This window comes from Anser brachyrhynchus (genome assembly GCF_964034855.1).
Source record: "Anser brachyrhynchus genome assembly, chromosome: 10".
NCBI lineage: Eukaryota > Metazoa > Chordata > Aves > Anseriformes > Anatidae > Anser > Anser brachyrhynchus.
Genome location: NC_137705.1, coordinates 23,124,613 through 23,152,024, shown reverse-complemented (window position 1 = coordinate 23,152,024; position 27,412 = coordinate 23,124,613). Strand labels below are relative to the sequence as shown.

General features: G+C 36.7%; 1 protein-coding gene and 1 long non-coding RNA gene across 28 annotated transcripts in view; one reads left to right on the top strand and one right to left on the bottom strand.

Moving 5' to 3' along the window:
• Positions 1–27,412, bottom strand: part of CACNA1D (calcium voltage-gated channel subunit alpha1 D) — a 211,258-nt gene that overhangs the window by 113,999 nt on the left and 69,847 nt on the right. For all 27 annotated transcript variants that reach the window (XM_080606375.1, XM_080606365.1, XM_080606388.1 and 24 more), the window contains exons 4-5: positions 7,029–7,168; positions 1,322–1,464 (exon numbers count right to left, since the gene is read on the bottom strand). In XM_080606375.1, coding sequence (XP_080462501.1) covers positions 1,322–1,464; positions 7,029–7,168 — 283 coding nt within the window. The remainder of the gene's footprint in view (positions 1–1,321; positions 1,465–7,028; positions 7,169–27,412) is intronic.
• LOC308200514 lies at positions 3,115–5,472 on the top strand. The gene is made up of 2 exons (XR_013955656.1): positions 3,115–4,054; positions 4,814–5,472. It is a non-coding gene; the product is annotated as an uncharacterized lncRNA (long non-coding RNA).

Below are 27,412 nucleotides of genomic sequence, written 5' to 3'. Positions count from 1 at the left end.
AATGATACAGGCATGCAGACCATCAGTTTAAAAAAAATTCTACTGCTCAGAACTACAAAACGTTACTGCAACATAATTTACTTCATAAGAGTGCAAAGTTTTGTGTCAAAGCCTAATTATTTCCTCTGTTAATAAAGGTTATATCACTGAAGCCGATGCTTGAAGTTCAATAATTTAAGTGATTTTCTTTTGTTTGTTCCATTTTTTTTTCTGAAAGAAAAGGCATGTAGTCAGCATGTGGCTTTATTTTATATGACCTTTAAAAAGTCCTGTGCTACAACCACAACTTTGTGACAAGTCCAGAGAAACTGTACACAGGCAGTTGCAGAAATGTATTTTTGGTCCGGAGAGATAGCATATAGCTATCTGGGAAAACATATTTTCACTTTGTATAATCTTACTTTTTAGTTATTCATTCCTTGCATCACTTTCAGAACTATTTCATTTTTCTTGTTTTCTCCTTAATTTAGCCAAATTTTGTTCTTGTAAAAGAGTAAATGCCAGACTACTGAGGTTGCCCCAGCACTGGTAAGAACAAAATATGGCTCATTTTAATTTCAAAATACTTCCTTTCTGGCATCTCATAAGACTGCTTCTTTCTTCAGTAAAGCTCTTTTGCCAAAAATATACCATCACAATCATTTCTGTGTAATGGAGTATGATATAATAATAAACACAGGGTTACGTTTCTTCCTTTGAATGTACTGGGAAGAGTTGAGTTGTAAGTCATGAACCTCTTATTCAGCCCAAATAGCTTCACTAATTAATAATGTATGAAAATAAAATAGGAAGGATTGTTATAAAATTCAATTGCTTTCTTTAAGTAATATTGTTCTATTTTTCAAGTTTCCTAATTTATCTGTTATATTGAGATAAACAGAAGGCATTTATGTGCATTGGAGGGGGCAGGAAATATGAAATGTGTAATGTGCTTTGGCATACACTTACCAATTTATAAACTATTTTAGGACCACCTACATTTTCAGATGTGTAGGATTTTGGAATAATATGCATATACATTTCCTAGTGTATTTGCATTTACACATGTAATTCATTTTTATATAAAGCTTTTAAAAGGGAAGTGTATTCCCAGTCTGCTTATTGAACTGTGTAAGAAGATCACACACTGAAAGAATTCACAATCCTTTGTTCAAACTGAAATAGTGTATCATTCATCTTGAATCTCACTTCATATATATAACCAGACAACAAAAATCAACTTAATATTATCTCATTTACGTTAGTGTCTGGAACATGAAAGTTAAATAATCAGATCGGTTACAACATGCATTCCAATGGAATTAAACAGAAAAGTGCTTACTGGGCACTCCTGATACAAGCCGGAGAGGTCGCAATACACGGAAGGCTCTTAGGGCTTTGACATCAAAACCACCAGGTTTGCCACCTGAGTGGCTGCCACCTTCTGTTTCTTTGGTTAATTGTTCCAATATTACACTAAATAATCTAGAAAATGAGATGAAAGGTAAGGTCATCACCATTCATTTACCATGCAATCAGAGGTATTAGGAAATTACTTGAACTGCAAATAATTCTGAAAAGCCATTCAACTGTCAAAATGAGAGGTATATTTATGCATTAAATCATGACAGGAAGAGTTATGAAGTGCAAGTTTCTAATCCCATGAGATAATGATGATAGTCTCCAATAAATTAGCAATCCGCTTGTATACACCCTCAGCTATTGTTAATTAAATGAAGCTACTTTGCCATTTCTCTTTGTTCTAACATTTTATAGCTGTAAGGTTTGGAAAAGTAGTCTTCTCTTTAGAAGATGAAATAGATAATCACAAGAAACCATCTGTTTTAATTTTGGTGGAATATATGAACTCCAAGTGACACTGCAGTTCAATATTCTAAATACAGTCAGCAAAAGCTGCATATATTAAAAAACAGTTACAAAAAATATTAAAAATGAGTCTAACATTTAATAACACCAAAAAGATTTGTTTCTTACTCATAATAACTTTGAGTATAAAAATATTCCCAGATGAGTCATTTATTATATTGTATTTCTCCACTGCAGAAATGAGCTAGTCATTCATTAGAGCAGTTTGGGAGACAAGAGTTTTATTTTTCCTTCCCACTTCCAGCAAAAATTCAAACTGATGCAACTGTTTGAAGTTCAAAGTAATCTTAGGCTTATTTTAGTTTGGACCTGCATTTCAGATGCATAGTTTTCTAAACTGCAAGTATGGACCAGGCAAGACATAACAATACTTTGCAGAGAGTCTATAGTCCAGTACTTGCAAAACTACACTTCTCCTAAATGGATTTTCAAGGCAATAGAGTTTGTAATCCTGAAATTTCTTTCACATTCAAAAAGGACTCCTGAAACATGTAGGTTTTTGGTTTTATCAATAAAAGTTCACAATGCTGTTATGCTGGATAGTTGCTAGAAATCATGTAATATTTAATAACTTGACCAAATGTCCTGGTTTCAGCTAGGATAGTTAATTTTCCTCACAGTAGCTGGTATGGTGCTCAGTTTTGGATTTAGGATGAGAATTATTCAACTGGGGCGGGGCGGGGGTGGGGAGGGAATTGCTTCTCAGGGACAGGCTGGGCATCAGTCAGCAGGTGGTGAGCGATTGCATTGTGCATCACTTGCTTTGTACAAATTATTATTATTACTATTATTATTATTATTTCTCTTTCTTTTCTGTCCTATGAAACTGTCTTTATTTCAACCCACAAGATTTTTACTTTTTTTCCCCCCTCAAATCTTTCCCCCATCCCACTGGGGGGAAGAGGGTGAATGAACAGCTGTGGGGTGGTTAGCTGCCTGCCAGGTCAAACCACAATACCAAAGTAGAATACTGAGGACTTTCTCCTCTTCCAGTAAGCAACTGTCCTGTATAGGTTCATTCCCACCTCTACTCTGCTTATTCTCTTCCTGAATGAAACCCATACAAAGAGCGTCATACAGCTCTTAGAGTGAACACCATTCCAGCAACCTATCTATTGTAACACCTAGAGAAATCCAGACATTTAATATTTCAGGTCCTAATTCAGCCCCATAATTTAACAGAACACTTCTAAGAAAATGAGCCATCTCAATGACTGCAGAGTGACTGTTCATGCTCCAAAGGCGACCTGGTTTAACAGACTTCTGAATCAGATCCCAAATTAAGAGAAGCTGCTTTCAGCCTGTCAGTCCTTACATCATCCAGAAGATTTAAGGGGTACAGGGACAATGAAAGCACTATGAAAGCTTTCTGCTAAGCCCTTATTCTTTCACTTAAATCCATTGAAATTATGCCACAAAGAGTGTGGGCAAGTAGTAGACTGCTCAGAAAGTAAATCATACTCTGGTTTCAGAGAATGACAAAGACAGGAGAAATCATGACATTCACAGCTGTATCTACTGCTCTGTCATTTTATATCCATTGTCTAAAGCCATTAAGGTATAAAAGGTACAAGCTCCTTTATCACTCTTAAAAATGACAGTTATTCTCCTGTACATTTTATCAAAGTTTAGATGCCAAATTTTGTGTTGGAGAAAAAGCCTGTATGCATGCTTTCCCTTCACCAGTAGAGGTTTCTTCTGGTACTGTTAAGATTTATGCATTTGGACTGCTTCAGTTTCTGCTGAAAAAGCATACGAAGCATATTTCATCTTATATGTTGAATATAGGACATAACAGCAACTCTTTCAAAGTTATTAAAATACCTAATGAAATTGCATGATGAAACTAGTCACATCGAATCACATCCAGAAGTGATTCCATATCCATCTTGGGTTATATATGAATACCAACTTCTCACTAGGCTTTTATTTTAAGTATCTGTTAGATAAATGGACTCATGCTTGTTTGCTTACTTATGTTTACTTGTTTTTTGGGTTTATCTTTTTTTGTTTGTTTGCTTTTTTTTTGTTTGCTTGACGAACCTGATCTCCTTCTATGACAAAGTGACATGCTTAGTGGATGAGGGAAAGGCTGTGGATGTGGTCTACCTTGACTTCAGTAAGGCTTTTGACACCGTTTCCCACAACATTCTCCTCAAAAAACTGGCTGCTCATGGCTTGGACTGGCGTACGCTTCGTTGGGTTGAAAACAGGCTGGATAGCCGGGCCCAAAGAGTTGTGGTGAATGGAGTCAAATCCAGCTGGAGGCCGGTCACTAGTGGTGTCCCCCAGGGCTCAGTACTGGGGACAGTTCTCTTTAATACCTTTATCGATGATCTGGATGAGGGGATTGAGTGCACCCTCAGTAAGTTTGCAGACGACACCAAGTTAGGTGTGTGTGTCGATCTGCTCGAGGGCAGGAAGGCTCTGCAGGAGGATCTGGATAGGCTGGACCGATGGGCTGAGGCCAACTGTATGAGGTTCAACAAGGCGAAGTGCCGGGTCCTGCACCTGGGGCACAACAACCCCAAGCAGCGCTACAGGCTGGGAGATGAGTGGTTGGAAAGCTGCCTGGCAGAGCGGGACCTGGGAGTATTGGTTGACAGCCAGCTGAATATGAGCCAGCAGTGTGCTCAGGTGGCCAAGAAGGCCAACAGCATCCTGGCTTGTATAAGAAGCAGCGTGGCCAGCAGGTCTAGGGAAGTGATTGTCCCCCTGTACTCAGCTCTGGTGAGGCCGCATCTCGAGTACTGTGTTCAGTTTTGGGCCCCTCGCTACAAGAAGGACATGGAGGTGCTCGAGTGAGTCCAGAGAAGGGTGACGAGGCTGGTGAGGGGTCTGGAGAACAAGTCATACGAGGAGCGGCTGAGGGAGCTGGGATTGTTCAGCCTGGAGAAGAGGAGGCTCAGGGGCAACCTTATCGCTCTCTACAGGTACCTTAAAGGAGGCTGTAGCGAGGTAGGGATTGGTCTGTTCTCCCACGTGCCTGGTGACAGGATGAGGGGGAATGGGCTAAAGTTGCGCCAGGGGAGGTTTAGGTTGGATATTAGGAAGAACTTCTTTACTGAAAGGGTTGTTAGGCATTGGAATGGGCTGCCCAGGGAAGTGGTTGAGTCACCATCCCTGGAGGTCTTTAAAAGACGTTTGGATGTTGAGCTTAGTGATATGGTTTAGTGAAGGACTTGTTAGTGTTAGGTCAGAGGTTGGACTAGGTGATCTTGGAGGTCTCTTCCAACCTAGATGACTCTGTGATTCTGTGATTCTGTTTGTTTGTTTTGTTTTTTCTCTGTTTGGTTTTTAACTAAATATCTTAAAACTGTTTTGTCAGTGCCTGACATGTTATGAAGGGTCCATCTTGTCTTCCAGGTAGACTGATGGCAGTGTACATAGTAATTTATACTTCAAAACTTTTGGGTTTTGTGCTATAATTTAAATCTTAGTGGGATATTTTAGGCATTTGATAAGATGTAGTCCTTTTTGCTTCTTTTATTTTCCCTGGATTCAGTGTATTTGACCTAACTAGATTTAGCCTTCAACACTGAACATTTTATGAGTTAATGGAAAATTTTTCAGTTATCATGTATTTAGGACAGAGCCAAAGATAGAGGTCATGTTAATTACACTGCTCCAGGGTTACTGTAGCTTCATGGTCACTTGACAAAAGAGAAGAGGTCTATTCAAGTGACGCCTGGTAAGAGAATTGAGTTTCTGTCTGTGATAGTCTCCACACCTGCCCACCAAGCTTCCCCTTCAGGCACAGAGGCAAATCTATTGAGAATGACCTAGCCTGATGAAGAATCTATTTATATACAAATTTTAGTCCTTAACCAAAACCTGCCTTAATGCCAAGCAACTGGCCCAAATACAATCTTCTCAGCACCTTTTTTTTTTTTTTTTTTTTACTATCTCAGAAACAAATAATTATAAATCGGACATTCACACATTCATAATACTTCCCCAAATTTAATAGTGCTTTACCACATATTTCTTTACTTAGCATCTATTTCCTTAATGCAATGGCATGAAAAAGAATGGTATACTCTTGAACTCCTGTGCCTTTTCAATTACATGCAAGCCTTGATGCAGTCTGAACTTAAAATGAAGTTAGAATGACATATTGCATGCCAAGGTCGTCTTTGCTAGCCAGTCCCAACCTACAAAATTATACATGGATAATGTTCTCAATTTCAATAAACATTTTTAGTAAACCTACAATACTGGAAATTCCCCTTTTCAATATTACCCTGCCGTATTCAGATAATTACAATATATGCCTCAAGATTAATTCCCTAGATAGCTGAAGGTAGGATCTTCTAACGAACTAGCACAACTGTTGACACAGAACACCCCCAATGCTTCCTATATCCTAAGCTGGTGCATAATGTGAATGTGGGACATTCCACTCTCCACTTTTCTGTAACCTGAACAAGGCCTGAGCAGCATTGTATCAGAGAAGTGGAACAAACTCTTTAGAGTTTCTCGATACAACAAGAGTCACTGGGCTAAAAAAAAAAAAAAAAAAAAAAAAAAAAAAAAAAAAGGGCACTTTTTAATGCATATTCTCCCCCAGGCAAGTCTCATATACATCTGGGGCATAATGTCCAGCACACCAAAGTACTGAAGCATCCAATTTTCCTCGTATTCCAGTAAGGTCAATGAAGCGCTCAGTTACTCCGACTCCCCTCACCACTATCCTTCACTTCAGAACACAGGGGTTCTACCAGAGGTCTTTGGTGAATAAATGACCTCCATGTAACCTCAGTGTAGGTATAAATGAATAAATGACTTAACAGTGCATGGACCTAAATGAATAAACCTCTATCATATTGAAAGACACCCGGAGTTTACCTAGGAAAAATCAGATGGAAAAGACTCTGCAGGACAACTAAGGTAAACATATCTGGTCAAACTGTTTGGCAGAACTCAGAATTCCATGGGAATGTTTACTATAAAGGTGATGGTGCAATACAGCCTACAGCCAAATACAGCACTGAAAACTTTTACAATTTTGTTTTGAATTCTTCACTCCTATCAGTTGATGGTTTTATTATAAAAGAATAAATGTCAAGCTCAGGCCCTTATACACAGCCAAACAAACCTATAAATAATTTACTGTAAATAAGATTTTAAGACCTTTTTATAACGAAGTATAAGTTACTTACCCTACTACTACTATTACAAAATCCAATAAATTCCATCCATTTCTAACATATGCATTGGGGTGTAATAATAATCCATATGCTATAATCTTCAAAAATGTTTCAACTGTAAAAATTATCAGGAAGGCATATTCTACTTTTTCCTGTAAAAGACAAAGAGAAAGTAAAATGAAAGACAATGTAATTTAGCAACTCTTTTACTAGTTACAATTCGCAGTAAGAGGGTAAATTGTATTGATCAGGACTATGGAGATATAGTACTTCATGGCAGTTTATTTATGGGTTTTAATTGCACAAGATTTAATGATAGCTGCACTGACAAGGTTATAATCATATAATTGCATGAGATATTTCCTGTTTTCACATTCCATGAGACAAAAAGACTCCAGTTCTGCAAACATGGAAGCACTCTGGGCCTTTGCTTAAGTAAATAGTCCCACTCAGATCAATAGTATTCTTTATACTCATTAAAACCAGAAAATGCTGTAGAATAGGGTCCTGGAAACATCCTTAAAAGGTACGCAGTAGTATACTTACTTTCACTATTCTTTACATCAGCCTTTATTTAATTAGGACAGAGTTCTGCCTAATAAGGGAGTTTGAGACAGTGTCATTATGTACTATGGAACGTCAAAAAGTTATTGTAATCTATCTAGCAGGGTCTTAATTTAATTTTACTGTCTTACATCTTTTTCTTTTTTACGTGGAAGTTTATATTGACTTATTCTTCCTTCCACATCACTACTATTGCTTTAAATCATCCAAATATGGTTGAAGAAATTTTAATTTAGTGTATCACCACCTTGTATCATTGACATTCCAAATTCACATTTGCTTCAATACTTTTTTACAATATTATTAGCATCTTCATTTTTACCAAAGATCACATTTTAAACCAACATATATGTTGAATATCTTTTCAGAGCTAGTTGCATAATATTTTTGTGGCTTTTTCTTTCTAGAGTAATAGCATATTTGATTTGGATAAACTGTAAAAATCACTGCTATCAAAACAGGTTGATTAACACATTTTTTCTTTTTACTTTCATCACTTCATTGCTTTGTATAATCTTTGTTTTGTTACCTGTCATTATGCAAATATTAGAGCTAAGAATACAAGACAGAATGATTTTTTTTTGTTATTATTATTTTTAATTTGTTCAAGCACTCATGGCTATTGCTCACTATTACCACACACAGCATTAATTACATGGACCATAACTGCTCAGAAAAGACTACAAACATCTATGCAGCAAAGACATTACACAGAAAACTATGTATTTGCTATTTGTTATACATCCTGACACTTTCACACACAACCAAATAAAAAACAAACATGGTCCATTCACAATTTAAAAGGAAGATTTTTATAAACTCGTGCAGAGTCTGAATTCGAGGGGCCAGATTTCTTTTCCTCATGAAAAGGGCATTTAGTGTTGGTTATGTATAGGACATGATATATCCTTTTATAAATCTGACATTAGTGAATTAATAAATGGTAGAAGCTTATCCATAAATCACATAATCCCTTCCACCTCTAGCAAGTGACAACCTGGAATCACTATGAGAGGTAAGGATTTCCCTAATGTGAAGCAAAGATCCTGCTCTTCTCAATCCCATAGATCTGCATTTTCCCTCCAAATACTGCTTATAAACATTATAGATCTTCACCCAAAGCAGTTTCTCCTCAGCTATGTTGTTTTGCATGAGTTCTTCTGGCCCAGTGATACTAATTGATACCCTTCTCCAGTTATTTTTCCTAATTCGTATTTCAAAATCGTCCCTTCCACTTACCTATTAATTTATTACTGATAAACTGGAGCAATTACAGGATAAGAGTGAGGTGGCCTCACAGAAGCATGAACGCTTTGTGCACCAAGAGCCATCACAATTTTTTAGCTAGAAGGCACCACAAGGGTTACAATAATATGAATTATCAGCATTTCTGAGAACCATACTGCAAAAATGCTGAAATTCAACCAAGTCCTACCATGTATACATTCCACAATAACAGCTATTTCTGTCTCCCTGCATACGAGTCTGTAACTCGGGTATAGAAAGATAAATAATGTAAGACAACATAAGGAAGACAAAAATATTAGGTTGGCATTTGCTATAGGCAAAATACATATCAGTAGTCACAGTAGTAAAAACCAACACGAAACAAAAGCGGGGAAGCTTCATATAGGCAAATTTCACCAGCTTCCTACCGTGAAAGGAATGCAGGACTGGACCAACCCTTCTAGGCCATCACAACCAGTCTATTGTTATTATAAGGAAATATGTAATTTAATACTGCCCATGAACGTACCAGATTCCACCCTAATAACCATCTTTGCCCTTCACTGCTCCCCTTCCTGGAACGTCTTAATGCTCTACAGGTATTTGGGCTAGGAACCAGTCCTACGCCCAGTGAAACTTGCTTAATAGTCACGTACCCTAGCAGTTCATTTGTTACAGTTCACATCTAACAACTCTATCCTACCCACTTAGCACTCATCTTCCCGCACATTTTATTTCCCTTCTGTGGAAGCAGGACTGTTTCCTAGTTCTTAACCAGCATAGCAAACATTCCGTTCATGCAATATGTGATACAAGGCAAGCTCATTTTTTAAACCCAATGGCGGTAACTCTTACTGTCACTAGCTTACAGCTTCCGGTTAACAGATCAGGGAGAAAAATGCTATTGCAATTTCAGTGCAATTACTGTGAAGGTGTACCTTCCAAGCGAGATGGAAAATGATAATACTATGAAAACGAGCATTTTAGAGCAGCCAAGACAAAATGAAATCACGTTTTAGCACCAGTAAGAACCACTTTTATTATGGATAAATATGGCATGTGGAATACACATTTTTGGCATGTTCAGCACCTATTTTCCAGTTTTTCAAATCTTCCTCTAGCATGTAGATCCCAAAGATGATTTTTGAATGTTATTCTCATCGTACTATTTTTTAAGTTCTACCTGTTCTAGAATCAACATAACAGGACCCTACTCCTCCTTCTTATCCTATTTTCTTTTTGAGGTATGCTGGAATATAGAAGAAAAACAGCTACGGCATGTGACCAAGATGAGCACTGGGTTCTGGCCCACTGAAGACCAGTAGCAGGTGGCACTAATCAGAAAGGAAACAGGCATTAGTACAGCTACTCCAAAGCAAGGCAGAGCTCTGGATGGGTAATTAACCAGCCACAGACAAGCCCTTTGTGACTCCTCCACAAGATCTGTTACCAGATGGTAGAAAAGCTACTTCTCTCTTCTCTTTCATTCTCTTCAATAATGTGAATTGGAAGACTCTACCCATTTCAGTTTGTTTTTTTGTTTGTTTTGTTTTGTTTTGTTTGTTTGTTTTAAAGAGACTTGAAAACTTTCATTTAACAATTATTTCCCAACCAAGGAGGTGATCCTGCAAACTCCCTCTTTAACAAAACAAAGGGACTGCTTGTTTTAGGTGGGAATCATAGGAATGGGTTCCTACAGTTTATGCTATTTCTATCTGAAAATTTATTTCCCTGAAACTAAGCTTCAATCTCTGTAAAATGATATCAGAAAAATATAGTGAGATGAAAATCAATTATATTTTTACCCTGCATATTCTCCTGCAGAGTTCTGTTAGTTTAATGATAGCAGAAAGCCCTGCACATGCTTTTATTCATCTATTTTACTTTTGGTAGTTATTTTCATGAGTAAATTCTTATCTACTACGTGCTTATCTAGTTCTTAAAAGACTAACATGGAAAAAAGATGTAAGTTTGCTTTTGCAAGGCATTATGATAATTTTTCATTATTAGTCATTTTGTTTTTACTAGTTCAGATAATGGTATTATTAATCTCATGCAGGGTAGATAGAATTCTCAGAAGTTTTAGAAAAAGGATAAAGAGTCCTAAAAACAAAAAGAAAGAATGAAAGGAAGAAATACATACTGGCACCCTGCTTCCTATGTTCACAGGGTAGCTCTACCTAATACAAATTCAGTGCGGACCAAGACTGCAGGATGTCCACATCTGAATAGCAGCTTGAGTTCTGCACTCAGAGCATTCTGAATTGCAGTGCATGAATAAAACTGAGAAGTCAGTGTGTGCCAAAGCAGAGGGGCCATATGAAACCTTGACAGCTGGACCAACAGAAACCTCATGAATTTCAGAAAAAAAAAGTGTAAAGTTCTGTACCTTGGGTAGAATAATTTCATTCTTCAACACAGGGTGAGAAAGGACCCAAAAGTCACAGTGGACACCAAGTTAAATATGTGCTCATTGTAAGACAAATTGCACACTGGGCTGCATTGGGAAGAGCGTGGTCAGCAGATTGTGGGAAATTATCTCAACTCTACACTGTGCTGTGAGGCTGCACTACTACTGCAGTTTGGGGCCTCTTAGTTCAAAAGCCATGTTGAGAAAGTGCAAACTCCAGCAAAGAAAAGATCACCTCTCCCTCAAAAAGGAGGTTAAGAGAAGGACAGTGACTATATAGAAGAACAGTGGACTATAATTATCTGCAGGGGAGTTACAAAGATGATGAAACCAAATGCTATGTAACAGCAGACAGTAAAATAAGGGGAAACAGCCACAAGCTCCATGGAGATAAGAAAAACTTCTCTGCCAACAGGGCAATGTGTCACTGGAACAGGTGGCCTCAAAGCAGTTGAGATTTTGAAGATGCAGCTAGACGAAGGCACAGCTGATCTGATCTAGTGCTGGCAACAGTTCTGCTAGGAGCTGAAGGTCTAGATAACCTCCAGAGGTTTCTTCCAGTTAATATTCCTGTTATTTTGATACATTTCACATAATTCTCACATGGGCACAGGGAAAAGTACAGACAGAATCAGGACAAGTACAACTACCTACATCCACTACACATTCAATATATGCCCCTGCAGTCTACACAGTGTTGAGCATTGTACAACAGTTTTCCTTCTTTTCTGTGGAAAAATGGAAATGTGTGCCCTAGTTCCAGAGTTTGCCCTGAGATATGTATATTCATAATGGATACAAGATAGAATTGGGGATGATGCTATTAACTGAGCCAATGGCACAAAGAAAGGATGCTTTTTTAACAGAATAGCTAATGGACATTCTAAGACCCAATTTCTTGAAAACCCTGTTAAAAAGGAAAACATTTGTATACATTGACAACTAAAGAGGTAAATTATTTTCAATGCTTTTTCTTTGTTTCCTCCTTTTTCCTTCCTCTCTTCCTTTTTTCTTTTTTCCTTTTGTCTTTTCATTTTCCTTCCTGTCTTCATGCTCTCACATTTTTTTTTAAATTCACATTGTGTCTTCCACGGGGTCCAGAGGAGTGATTTGGCACACTGGTTAACACCAATATCCAAAGTATACAGGCTGTGCTTTCTTTACAGACTGTTTTTCAGTAAGTGGGCAGCCAACAGATGTTCTTATACAAACTGCAAAGCTGACAACCTGCTCACCCTCAGGAAGGTACTGGCAGTCCCTCCTCACACTTCTGTCACCTTCTCCCAGTCACTAGGGACATCATCCATCTTTACCTCTGCAACCTAGGTAGATCTACACGCCATACACCACCTAGTGCATCCAGAGCTTAAGCAAGCATTACTCAAGAGTACTCAAAGTGTAATCATCCCATTTTCAGTATTACTGCAAGGGCTGCAGAGGCAGGTTTTCTATGTAAAGTTAAAGCAGTAAGTGATAATTTAAGAATACAGATGGAAGACTGCAGTTCTAATGGATTATGAAGAACACATCTCTTATTTTTCTCTATGGTGGAGAAAACTATCCCTGCACATTTTATTTTGTTCATATTAGCTGAGATCTAAGTGAATAATTTATTCCATTAAAAATGGAAGTAGGAACACTCAGAAATAAGACAACTGAACTAAAAATAAGGATACCTGTATGACTGAGGCCCTGAAAAATATCTGTATTGAAAAGCAACTGAAAAGACCATTTTGCTTCTACAGATCCAATTAGAAATTGTATACAATTACTAACATCTATTATGGCACTTAGTTCTAGATTGCATTACAAAAGTATCAGGTTAAAAACTGATAGCTGTAAATCTAAAGATGTTAGGGAGCACAAAAATATGTGTTACTAAGGATCTAATCGTATTGCAGTACAGATTAACAGCAGTTTGCTCACTGACTTGATTCCAAGCAGAGCTAGGTCCTCTATCTTCTCAGAGGGCCAACTCCTGCCAGGCTGTCTAACACTTCTGTTAATGTTGCTCAAACCCTTGAAGTCTCAGAAATCTCTTTATGAATATGTGATGCAACAACAGGACAGGTTAGATATGTGGCCATTCTCATAATGCAACAGACCATCACCCTCCACTTTGATATCAATAATTTAGTACCAAAAAAGGCTACCTTTATCCACTGAGTTTCAGTGAAGTCATTAGAACATTTTCTCAGCAAAGAAATGTTTGCATTCTTATTTTAAGTAAATCAGCTTAGCAGAAACCCTGTTGCTCAGGAAGAAATCTTTTTTTTCTACCCTTGCCAGATGGCATACATTAGTCATCATTTATTATCCTCATATTTTCAAAATCTCTGAACAAAATAGGCAAAGCTACTGCTACATATTTGAACATGACACACTGAAACTCAGCATATAACTTAAGATGTCTCACAAGAAAATTGCTTCAAAATAAAAAGTCCTTGGTTTGCAAAACCTTAATATATTATGTTATATAATTAAGAGTCTTCTCATATTAATTCCTACTCCCTGGGCATCAAAGATTTGGATTAATTCTTAACTGTGGAAATGTATTTTTGCAAAGTAAAATGCATGTATCAGAATAAAAACTGCTTATCAGAGGCAGATCAGAGACTCCATTTAAGGGAAGTAATTGAACTGATCACCCTTCTGCAGATCAGCCATGCAGAAAACCAGATACAGATATCATTTTACGTATATGTTTGACCAGCAATGGTTCCTCACTTTTAATTGCTCCTAGGGCACCCTCCTCGCCACATCTCAGAGAATAAAGGTTTAAACGGATTTCAGATTCCTGAGGACTAGGATTCTCACTGGAAAAGAAGTGCAGAGCTTGTGTAGCCAATATACCTCAAGGAATCAGTTAAATGCTCACATGGACTCCACTTTCGGTAGCTAAATTTTCTGTACGTTTTTAATCGAGTAGTAGCTGTCCTCCTTACATAGTAACTGCTGAACAACTCTATTAAAAAGACACTCCATCTAGAAATATATACTAAAGAAAAAACATTTTTGCATATGCGTGGACAAAAATCTGAGATTTTTTTTTTCCAAAATTCAAAAGGCAGTAGCTGGAAATGTACTGAGGTGGCTAATCCACTTTCGGATGTTAACTTGTAATGTGTCTTTATGCATTCAGAAGTCTATCTGGGGAAAATCTATCCAGAAGTCAAAGTCTAAACACATTCTTTAATTTACAAAAATTTCTACTACAAGTAAAAAAAATTTAGCTTCTGCCACAGTTGTGAAAGTCTTGAAGAATAAAAAAGAAATGAATGCTTTGGCTCAGCGGTAAAATCCAGGGCAGCTCTGGGCAGGAATTTAGCATGAAGCTAAGAAATATCTTCAGCCTTCTGTAGCTCTTCATAGGACACAACCATACTACCAGAGATCCACGTTTTGACTCTTACTACTGGTACATCCAATAGCAATGTTGATATTTAAGAGTCATTACCAAACACGCATTCTATATTCAGAAGGTACTGCTGACACTAAGTAATTGCTACACACTGTGAGCATTTTTAAACCAGTTTATATAAAACTGAAGGGATGTCATGTTCTTAATAGCACTGCTGAATGACAAATCTCACTCACAGAATTATCACTGTTTCCAAAGAGGATACAAAATGTTTTCATCTCATTTGAACTGTGAATTCACAATCGTTTGGTACAGCCACAATTAACAGTTCCACTCTCTAGACCTCAAGCAGGCATGTATGCCTGCAAGAAAAGAATGCACAATGGGACAGCTCAGAAATACTGTGCACAGCCAATGAGCAAAATGGATTTGTAAGCCATATGCTGAAATGTAATTAAATTCAAGTGCAATTAAATTCCGCTTTTTGACCAATGTAATCTGAAGTAAAATTTGAATAACTTAAGTCACCAAAACAGTATCTCAATTTTCAAAAACAGTTTTAGGTTGCACTAATGCCCATGCTTTCATCTGCCAGATGCTGGCAGCCACAGATAGATGACTAAGCAGATCATGTTTAACACTGATTACTTTTTTTTATTTCCTGCAGTCACTTCCCCTAAATGCGCTGTAAACCTGCATTTCGCCTTTGAATGTGATTGCTTCTCATACGTTTAATCATGGTGGTTTTTTTTTCCCATTTTACCTTGTAAATAACACAATTATGGAGATATAGTTACACACCTCAGCTCTATAAAGAATGATTTGTACAGACAGGAAAATGGTACATCCAGATGACAATTTTTCATGCTGGAAACAAGCCTCTGTGTAGACCCATTCTATTTTTGTACATGCTGTACAAAATCTTTGCATTTTCTATGTGTATGTTATTACACACACTATTCCTACTCTCCTACATTCCCTTGTACAGCACAGGCTTTTTCTGATTCATACTGTTCTGAAGGAACAAGGTAAACGGCATGATTTTGGAAAAGTACTCACGAGTGACTAAATACGTAACTGACCCACCAATTTACCATCAACTGAAAAATTATCCAAAAAACAAAAAAAAAAAGGAACAATGATCAAGAAAGTATTTCTCCATCAAAAGGAAAATTTGAGTTCTCCTGAGTACAGTACATCACTTAGCAATAACTATATTTACAAAGTGTGAAAGGCAAGTTGTAGAAATGCCAATAGGTAGCGGAGTGCAAGTTTCAACCCTAAATCCATACTAACTCCTACTGAAGATTAAGCACAGCTTGCCAAAGGATCTGAATTGCACAACAGAAAGCAGGCCAAGCAAGCAATAAAGAATATAACTCGAATAGAACCCAAATTACTTGGGTGTATTTCTACTGCCCTCTTATTTAATTGATTATATTCAGGAAAATAAACTCAGCAAAGTAAGGAAGTAGGAAACAATGCTTATGTATACTGTCACATATTTTTACCTTATGCAGTTGACTAGAGTCAGTGTCAAGAGATGAATTAAACATGTATCTAGTCAGAAAACAGCATTAAAGTAATCTTAAACATATTTTGGTACTCTCCAGCAATTTTGTTTATAAGGGAGCAGATTTTGGCTAGACACTGTGGGGAGGGAGGAAACATACTCAAATTCTCAGAGAATTTTTAAACCATTTTCTAATCCCTGTAAATTCGCCTCTGACCGTACAGAAACCAACAAGCAGAAAACAAACAGGTGCACTGACAGCAACAAATCCAGTACTTTATAAACTTATGTTAGAACATAGAAAACTTTCAAGCATTCTGAGACTAGTAACAAGCCCACATTTTATGTTTAACTTAAAAAATTTCTTTAAAACAGACTTCCCAGAATGTTCAAAGTGAAATCAAAAAAAAAAAAAAGGGCAAGGTGGGTTAAAAAAAATGCATTTCGGCAATATTTCATTCATGTACAAAATAGAAATATATTAATGACTACCAACAAAGATGACATACTTGTCATTGTCTTCAATCTACCCTGCTTATATATTCTCTCTTCTGGTCTTTTCCCCTCCCTGTTTTTTTTTTTTTTTTTTTTTTTTTTTTTGTGGGAAAGCAGTGCTCCCTACGTGCACTTTAAGAAGGATATGACTTACTGTTATTACTTTCATTTATTTTATTTGGAAAATTAAACAAGCAAATAATTTAAGTGTTTAAGTCTTTTCATAAGCTAGCAGTAGGTTTTAAATTTTTTTATGAACAATGAATGAAAATGGCTTTAATTTCAAATATTCTATCTAAAATACACTCAAAAATATTTCAAAATAAGGCAGTTCAGTCTACCACCTATTCCATTGCCCTTTTCGCTTTCTTTTCCCCCAGCAAGCATCTTCAAACATAACAGTCTACAAGATTCATTGTATTTATTTCATTTTTTCTTTCCTTTGCACATATTGAAACAGAGCAGAGAAACAAAGCAGGACAGGCTACAGAAGTGAAGTATTTTAAAAAATCAGTAAGTGGTTTAGAATACTAGAGGATGTAAATCCTCTAGACCGGGATAATAACGTTAAGAAATTTGATCAGACAAAGAAATATGTATTTAGTTCTTTGTTTCTTGTTTAATGTTTTCCAGCATCAGACCAACATTAGAATTTCACACGGATGGTGTCAAATGCAATGCATGTTGTGGATATGATATATATATATACAGCTTGTATACTGTGGAGTATGGTAGTTAGATAACATGTTCAATTGTGAAAAAATCTAATGGCTTTCTGGTAATGACATGCTACATGTTCTACATGTTCTATAACCTCTTTGGATTTTTTTTTTCTAGGAAGAATTTCTTATATAGTTAGATATACATTAATTTACATTGTATTTGTTAGGAGGTAATATGCAGTACTGCACTATAAAAAATAACTCACAGAGTAATTCTGGGAAGACTGCACTACTTATGAGCAGACAGCCTGCCAGAGCATTAGAAATCATAAGCTACAAAAACGTCAACAGCAACAATGTTAATGAAATAAACTTTTACCTATAGGAGAAGGCAACATAGAATACTTCTTGTAGACACTGTTCAAAACAAAGATGTGAAGAACAGAAAAAGAGTTTATGTGAACTGACAGTAGAATGGTCTGCAATACCCATGAAAATGCAAAAGCACAACTTTATCCTTGATTGCCGCAGTTTGCTGAACAAATTCTACTACTTATCCTCACCTATGATTGTTTCTGAACCAAATGGCTGAAGTGTCTAATAAAAATTTTACTCCTCAGTCATCAAAAAAATCCAAGCTTTTCTCCTGACAAGATATTGATGAGTTAATACTTTGTAGTAAACTCCAGATATGCAAAATTTACATTGACTGAAGAAACTGGGATTTTCCTGCAGGAAGACAATGCAGGGTGATTCCCATTTTGTGTGGCCAGTAATTAAGTATTTGGATAACAATGAAAGGAAAGACCTCTATATTTCTTTCAACTGGAACAGAAGGTTCAATGAACATGAGAAGTGCATTTTGTTTATTCATCAGACTAGTGAGGGTCAGATTGTTCTGGCCGTTTCATAATCATGAAAATGCTGACTTCTGGAGCAAACAGTTGCAAGGAGAACTGTACTCTTTTGCCATAATAGTCTTCAATGGAAACCCTTTGCTCCCTAAAATAAAGGGTATTAGCCCGTACATTCCTTGCAAATCTGGACCACAAGGAAAAGAATTAAGAGGTGGAATGGTTCTCTGTGCACATCGAGGAGCTCCAAGAAAGAAAAAAAATAGCACAGTTAAAACACCAAATTCGTACTCTGTCCACATACGAGATCAGTGACATATATGTCTTTATTTCATCTGTGCTCAAATACTGGTAGACTCTTCTGAAAATTAATATTAAAAATTAAGAACTTATTTAGCTAGTTTCTAGTAATGGCACCATGTTGAAGACTTACTATTTTCTGTATTTTAACCTATATGCCACACTAGTAAAGTGTTCAGCGGAAGTAACGATAAGTGTACTAGCTTAGAAAGAAATAAACCTCTGGAATACTACCTATAGTCATTGCTGAAACACTAGAAATACTTACAAAATTAAAAAGTAAATTGAAAGAAACGGAATAAAGTTGAAAAAAACATGTGTTTGTTCTTCATCCCTTATACCTTTTAATTCAAATAAAAAAGATTTCTTACATAGTATTCCCTCCCCAAAAAAATCTTTAAAAAGTACTCAAAGGCAATGTACTAGACTTGGCCTAAAATAACTATATCAATTCCTGTGATCTACAGATCAAACCTTAGCAATAAAGTCTGCAACTTCTGATAGAAAGAAAAATATGAAACTGCCTGCCCTAAAGCCAAATTTCTTTCTTCTCTACAGATGAATCAGTTTTTATTCTCTCTTGTCAAATGTTACTAACATTAGTTAGTACTCCCCCAGTAGCTGCTGCAATTACAGTTTCAGATTCTGCAAGTGACTAGGCTTGTTTGTTTTTTTAATCACTAGCTAGCCTTAATATTAAAGGCAGTAAGCAATGCTCAGAAAATCTCACACACTTCTAAGTGTATCCTTGCAATTTCAGTTATAACACAAAGTAATTTTCTTCCTCATTCCAACACAATTTAGTAGCCCAGGAGATTAATTTAGGTTGAGTTTCTTATTCCATTTTCCACTTCTCCATACAGAGCAATATTTATCAGGAAGATTGTCTTGTTTTTATTATTCTTATCTGAACTGCATCTAAGCTTTTTTCACTTATTTCAGAGATCAGTCTTGATTTCCAGAGAACACCGTGTCTGGAACAATATATTTGTAAGTACTCTGTCACAGTTTCAAGTTCACTTCCACTATCTCTATAAGGCAGTTTGAGTATACCAACACTTGCTTTTTCCCCATCCATAAAACAGCTCTCCAGGTGATGTAAAATAACTCAGTCCCTATAACTTGCTCACAGCTACTCAGTGAAATAGCCCCTAAAGCATATTTACAAGTTGTGTTCTCACAAGTAATTATATGGAACAAGATACTACCCTTTTGGAAAAAATATAGACTTTTTACACCTCAGGAATTGTAATCAGGTCTACCACAACTATTTTCAAGTAGGCGAGAAAAATGATTACTTTTATTAGATACAAATCACAGAGACATAGAATGCATTCTTCAGTTGTATGCACAGAATTTCAACAACACTCCTTTGCTCAAGATGTTTATGTGGAGTCAGTCCTGTACTTTTCCAACTTCTTCTACTTCCATACTTGTTAAGATGAAAAAGCGATCATTAGGAATTCAGCCTCAGCTTGGCTAATTTGATCTCATACATTCTATAGAAATGTGCTCTTAAATTCATATGAGACATTCCTATGTGTTTGTATATATAAGTTCTACTAATGACACACAGCCTGCCTGGCCCACCTGGACAGTCCATCCCAACTGTCATTTTGCCAATGAGACAGGGAGAGTATGTACAGCCAAAAAGTCAGAGTCTATGTATTACAGTTAAAAATGGGCACTTAGTACATTTAAGTGAGGACTCAAGTACATGAAAAAAGCAGAATAAAAATCAAGAGAGTTGGTTCCTTGTTTTAAGAATATACAAACATTACCATTGAACAGGCACATTATGGTACCAGTGCTTTTGGGACTGTGTTAAACTGTAGCTAAAATTTTGATGTAAAACTATTTGGCTGGACAGAATGAATCACCATCATCTGTTAAAAAAAATCAGAAAAACTACTGTATTACTAATAGCGTTCATCACCTCCAGAAGAAGGAGAGAACCCGTTATATTGTAAACCTAAGGTGTCATCTGTTAACCTATCCCTCATTGTCTGTGCAGGATGGATATTAGATTAGGGCCACAACGTCCTCCTTTGATTTTGAACATTTTATGTTATCTCTCAAGTATGAAACTGTTTACAACACTGAAGAAATTCAGATTACAACAGCGGAGAATTCTTCTGTTGCATAAACATGCAAAAAATAAAAAATCTTCATCACCTCTGATGAATGTGAGTGTCTAAGTGAGAACATTTTACAGCCAGAAAAGGTGAATTCAAAATGTTATGACTCCCACTGTTTGAGTGATTTGAAGATTGAAGAACGCTCTTATAAAATTTTATGATTCTATTTTAAGTTTTAGTAAGTGTAATAACTAAGATACAAATCTCTCCATCTTAACGGCCTGGAAAGACACTAAGACATGGAAATAAATTTATACTATACTTTGATCTTTGAAATAGCTATTTGACGCATTGACATATATTCTCACAATCCGGTACTACAATATGCAATGGCCAGTGTAAATACTGGAAAAACTGAGGTTTGAAACCCTTAACCTGGGATAAAAGTTAAAAGGAATTTCCTCTGCAAGTCCTTAAATCAAAATTACTTTAGCATAGGCAAATACCATTTTATACTCTTTTGCTAATGGGCCATTTTATATTGCAAGTTTTCTACTGTATGATTCCATAACAAACACCAATCCTTTGAATCTGGAAAGAGTTGAGGGTCTTCATCTTTGCAGAAAAGATGTTCAACTCTGCAACGTGCAAATCTGCAAGATGAAACATTCAATACTCTGCAAGATGAAGTCCTCAAAGATGAACAAAATGCTTTAATTAAAACTATTTCTTTTGCTCAGTGCTATTTCTAACTTAGGATTTGCCAAAGGCATTGTTTTACTCATGTTTCGATGGAATACTTAGCAAGCGTGAAATAGATGGCATCTCCTCTGTAGCAAAAGTGAAAGGTTGACTTCTGCCTAGGGCATCTTTTATTTTCTATGAAAGCTTAGAGGTAGAAACTGAAGCATGATAATTGAACCTTGAAGAAAAAAGTAGTGACATTATAACAACTGTTTGCATGAAGTGATAAATATTTTGTATTGAGTTATTTAATTTTTCAGATTAAATTGATAGCGTTAATAAACATTAAAGCTATACCATACTAAATGGAACATGCTAATAGTTGGTAAACCCTGCTTATATGGCTCCAAGTAAAGATGCAGGTTACTATCAACAAAAGATAGATAATTCCCCTAATTGTTTTTTTTAATAAATTTCAGCATTTGCATTTAATATACATAGCATATTAAAAAGGTAGTTTTCATATTTTCTAGTGCCCAAGGCAGTGGAAAGAACAAATGATGTAATACAAGCGGGTAAAACCTGAGGCAATAATACATCATAGTCAAAATCCAATGTTTTTGCTTAAGTGACATGCACATTTGCACTCAAAAGTTTTGCCATTTTCCTTTGGTTAAAGGTATCAAAGCAGCAATCTCCTAGTGAGGTGTGTCAGAACTAATGTAGCTGTATGTAGTTCACCGTAATTGAAAATAATTCATGCTGTCACATTTACTGTAACGAGAGGTCACATCTCAAGGGCCATAAATGTTGTTCACATTAATCATAACTGACACCTTCCTCCTCCTTCAGGGAAATTCAGCCATATTACAAGACTTAGTTCACGTCCTTTTTAAGCATCTGAACTTCTTTCTGTTTTCTGGGGAAAGGGGGGAGGGTGAGGGAAGAGGTTATTTGGGGTGGGGTGGGGGGTCTGCTTATTTATTTGTTTAAAAATAAGCAAAATAACAGCAACAAATTGTGCCTTGTACATTATACAGTTATCTCACAGAAAAGCACATGATAAATACAATTACATTGATCTCCAAAATTCCCACAGATGACTAAAAATAATGATTTACAATCTGCCTATTCTGGGTGGGAGCACAAACATTCCCTAAATAACACATGCATACATGCCATGTTCAAAAGCAGTAGTTAAGAACGCAACATACTACACAACCACCAAGTGGACTGCATACATTAATCTTTTACTAGTAATGAAAGACAGTACAATTGTGGAATGCTAAGATCACATAACAAACGTATTTCTTTTTGAACAATAAATATGTATCCAGCATGCCTGGACATGAATCTCTATTCTCAACATGTCTATATATTTCAGGACTGTTATTTAAATTATGATAGCATTTTCTTTCTGCAATATGAACAAGTTACTTGCTTTTTTTACTACATATAAGACTAAACCTTTTGTTTTGTTTGACAGAGCCAAATGATTGAAGAAAGCTCTTGAAAGCACGGAAAACCTGTACTCCATGTATAATTAATACAGTTTACAGAAAGTGACAAGCTTTTAATTCTGTATGTTTAGTTTATCCTGAAAATAGGGTTAAAAGGTTGAAGTTGCCAAGGAATTAAAAATGGCATGCAAAAATGCATTGGAGATAGTATGATGTACTTGTTGACCAGAGAATAACCTTCATTTCTTGGTTTGATTTTTGTTGGGTGGAGTAATAACTGACAAACAGCATGTTAGCTCAGACTTAAAAGCCTGTTTGTTTGTTTGTTTGTTTTCCCCTGACATTCATTCATAGAAATGCAAAATGTAAGTTCTCATTTCTTCACATGAGCAAATGTTTATTAGACATAGACTCACTGATGACTCTCAGAATTAAGTATTAAACCAGTGAAGAACAAAATAGGAACACAAAGGCAGCTTCAATTCTACAATATTGTATATTACAATAAATTGTTATTTTTGGAAGGCAGTTTAGATCTAAAACAATTATTTAAAATGGCCACATAGCCGTGTAAGAATATCTGCTGTATGATTATTTTCTAGCAGAGTAATGCCATGGATTATTCCTGTTATTTTTTGTTAATCTTAACTATCCTTACATTTTTAACAACACCACTCAACACTTCAAAAATAAACCTAGGTTTTGGTTTTAAACAGGTACCCACTTCACATTTGAATATTTCCACACTATCATATTTTTCTTGGGCCACTATCTACAATACTCTGTAAGAAGGTTCTTGTGCAAAGCGTAGGTAGGAATGAAAATGTAACATATTTAAAAATGGTTCTCCAGCTTTGGTTTTCTCACCTGAAATGTAATTCCATTGTTTTCTCTGTATGAGGCATTTCAGCCCAAGTACTACACTTATTCCTAATTTCACAGATTGTCATTAATCCTGTATAGTGCCAAGATATTATCCTTTAGGAAAAGAGCTCAAGAATGAGTGAAACTATATTCCAATAAATCATCATGACAGTACTGCCTCATCGTTACAGAAAATATAAATAAATACCTACAGGCCCTTCTAACCAATGAGACTTTGGGTTTACAAAGACCACCTTTACTGTTTTACTAAGAATAAGCCAATTTTTTTAAAAAAATGCACTTAGATAAGAAGTGAAATATTATTGAAGCCTAAGAGACTACCACTATGTGACCCAGGTGCTTGCTTAGTACTCTGGGTAATTCAGCAACTCATCATTCACCACTTCTAAAGGCTATGCAGAGAACCAGCAGTAGCACCAGTTAAGTCCTGAATAAACTATTTTATCTTTTTGCAGATATTCTAAGGCTTATTTTTGTACAATAATATTGACTAACAAAACAGTCTAGTACTTTATTAGGTTTGGGGGTTGTTCAAGAGATATTTTATTAAAACGTCAGTAAACTCATCAGATTTCTGAGTTTCTCCTATTTTATTTCTTGATTCTTCACCACACTCTTTCCCAGCACAGATGACAGCATTTCAATATGTGAAGTCGTCCCAGTTTTGGGGGCCCAATCCTCCAAACATGAATGTCTTGTTCACTCCCACAGGAAGTCTGTTCCTCTATCTCACCCCTCTGGTGTTTAGAAAGCTTTCTAATCTCCAGTATAACTTTACTCACAGCTAGTTGATACCCAATTGTTTGTGAGCCAACGCTATAGTTTAACTTAAGCAGCTTCTCTCTCTATCATATTCCCCCAATGAAATTCTCCCACAGTCTTCAATTTTCCTAGCTGAAAAATGTCAAGCTGTTACAGTTCACTCTTACAAAAAAAAAAAAAATCTTTCCACAATCATCCTATTATCCTAATTAATTGATCCAATAGAGGATTATGAATTTACCCTCTATCAGAAGTGTCAGAGTAAGCACATAAATCTGTTATTTAATTTTAAAACACACATTTATTTACATGTCTCTACTTCAGTGAACATTTCTAAACTTCAAATCCTTCCTTCAGGGTCAAAACTGTCCCCACTTGAACTCCACCGAAGAATCATCTCTAGTTTTTTCCAATCACCTTTGATCAATATTTCTTACACTATTTTTTGAGACACCATAGGCTGACATTTCAGCCAGGGCACCTCAACTATTTTCCCCCTCTAAAAAATTTACAGAGCTTTATAACATTGAACATGTTGGAGTTCTTTGCATGGGGTTCCTCAAAATGTATGTGAACTTTCTTAGAAGAAAAAATGATTGTTTGTTTTGCTTTAAGTTGTCTTTTCCCATGTTACACAAGCCTTGATGATGTCTGCACTGTTATGTATTTACCTTCTCTAAAGTTAGACAATATTCTCATCTAAGTCAAAAGGAACAGTACTGAACCTAGAACTTGGAAAGTATCCAGTGACACTTCATTGTAATAATGTTTTGTTTGGATGAAAGATGTTGGACAAATACAAAGCCTTTTTTCTATTGTTACAAAACAAGGTTGGATCAGGTATTCAGGCTATATACTTGTCATTTAGATTGTGGCAGTGATAAAAGCAGAGACAAGCTAGCCAGGCAATCAGCCCCTGATATTACTGAAAAAATCCACATTTCTGTTAAAAAAAAAAAAAGTCATATTAGAGGGCAGAAGAACTTTCACCTTTATTTGCCATCTTCTAGAAGCATGATTTGCAGGGACTATGCTATGTAGCTGTTTATTTTTGTATTATGTTTTCTCTGCTGCATACTGACATAGAAAATTTAAAATGCTGTCATTTATGTTTTTTCTATCTTTTGAATGAGTGTATCCTTTCATATGAGCTTGCTTTCCCAAGGGATAATAAAAATATTACAGAAAGGGCCATTCTAATACCACTTAGCCAAACTGAGAGAATATGTTTTGAAAACTAGCCTATAGATTATTGCAACTATTACCCCACCTCTAACAACAAAGAATACTGGAGGACTAAATGCTTTATGCCTCAGCTAGGTTTCAGTTCATTACATAAGCAAGTGCAGTACAGACATGTCATCAAATGACAGAATGAAATTACAGGGTAAATTTTAATTTCTGAAGAATTGTGTTGAGACACCATCCACACTCCCTCCAGAAAAGCATACAGGTCTCAAGAAAAGGCCAATTTAGAATAATTTAGCCCAGCTGCTGGCTGATTCAGAAAATTTTCTGAACAAAAATCCAGTCTCAGGTCAGTTGCTGGTTGTGTAGAACACTTTTTTAAAGGACCTGAGAAGCTGCAGCTCAGGCAGCAAAATAGCACTGCAATGATGACACAACGTAAACAGTGAAATCAATTTGATATGCTGTGCTGTCTTCAAGACAAACTGATACCAAGCTTGCTTACCTCCCTGGGTGTGAAAATTTACAAAATTCCACAGAAAGTATGCTTCAAGTTGGCAACAAGGAAAGAGAAAATACACTATACGTGCTTACTTTTATTGCATTCTCCTGTCTTTCTCACATTACTGAGTAGGTTTTCTCTGAACTAGACATACTTCATATTCAGCTTGTGTCTCATTACTTTAGATTGTCTACCACAACAGGCATTTTAATTCTAAACTAATACTATGCTTTGATCATATTTGCTCAATTAGTTTAACTGAGTCAAAAAGTAATTAATAGATGTGCTGTAAACTTGACCGCATCAAGGACGGCTATATGGGGATGTATTTTATTTTTTATATTCATAAGAATTTACCAACAGTGCTAGCAGAGAAGTGACTGTAGCATATATAAGGTTTACCAACATCAGCTGAACCTGAGTACAAACAGCCTTAAAGTTTTAGCAGCAAAACATCAGCACAAGTTTGTCACCTAAAATCTGTAGAGTGAAGTCTGACTGGAGCTGCACCCATCTCCATGCTCAAGCTAGCTAGCTTGACATCCGCCCCATGTATTCACTAACTGAACATCTGACTGCAGTGTATACCACCTGGACAGTTTGACAATACCATAAATGTTTTTAGAAATGTTTTTATAAATACATCAACACAAAAAGGAGAACTAGGGAGAATCTCCATCCTTTACTGGATGCGGGGGGAAACTTAGTTACAAGAGATGAGGAAAAGGCTGCGGTGCTTAATGCCTTCTTTGCCTCAGTCTTTAGCGGCAAAACCAGTTGTTCTCTGGATACCCAGTACCCTGAGCTGGTGGAAGGGGATGCGGAGCAGAATGTGGCCCTCATAATCCACAAGGAAACGGTTGGCGACCTGCTACAGCACTTGGATGTACACAAGTTGATGGGGCCGGATGCGATCCACCCGAGGGTACTGAGAGAACTGGCGGAGGAGCTGGCCAAACCGCTTTCCATCATTTATCAGCAGTCCTGGCTATCAGGGGAGGTCCCAGTCAACTGGTGGCTAGCAAATGTGACGCCCATCTACAAGAAGGGCCGGAGGGTAGACCCGGGGAACTATAGGCCTGTTAGTTTGACCTCAGTGCCAGGGAAGCTCATGGAGCAGATTATCTTGAGTGTCATCACGCGGCACTTACAGGGCAACCAGGCAATCAGGCCCAGTCAGCATTGGTTTATGAAAGGCAGGTCCTGCTTGACGAACCTGATCTCCTTCTGTGACAAAGTGACATGCTTAATGGATGAGGGAAAGGCTGTGGATGTGGTCTACCTTGACTTCAGTAAGGCTTTTGACACCGTTTCCCACAACATTCTCCTCAAAAAACTGGCTGCTCATGGCTTGGACTGGCGTACGCTTCGTTGGGTTGAAAACAGGCTGGATAGCCGGGCCCAAAGAGTTGTGGTGAATGGAGTCAAATCCAGCTGGAGGCCGGTCACTA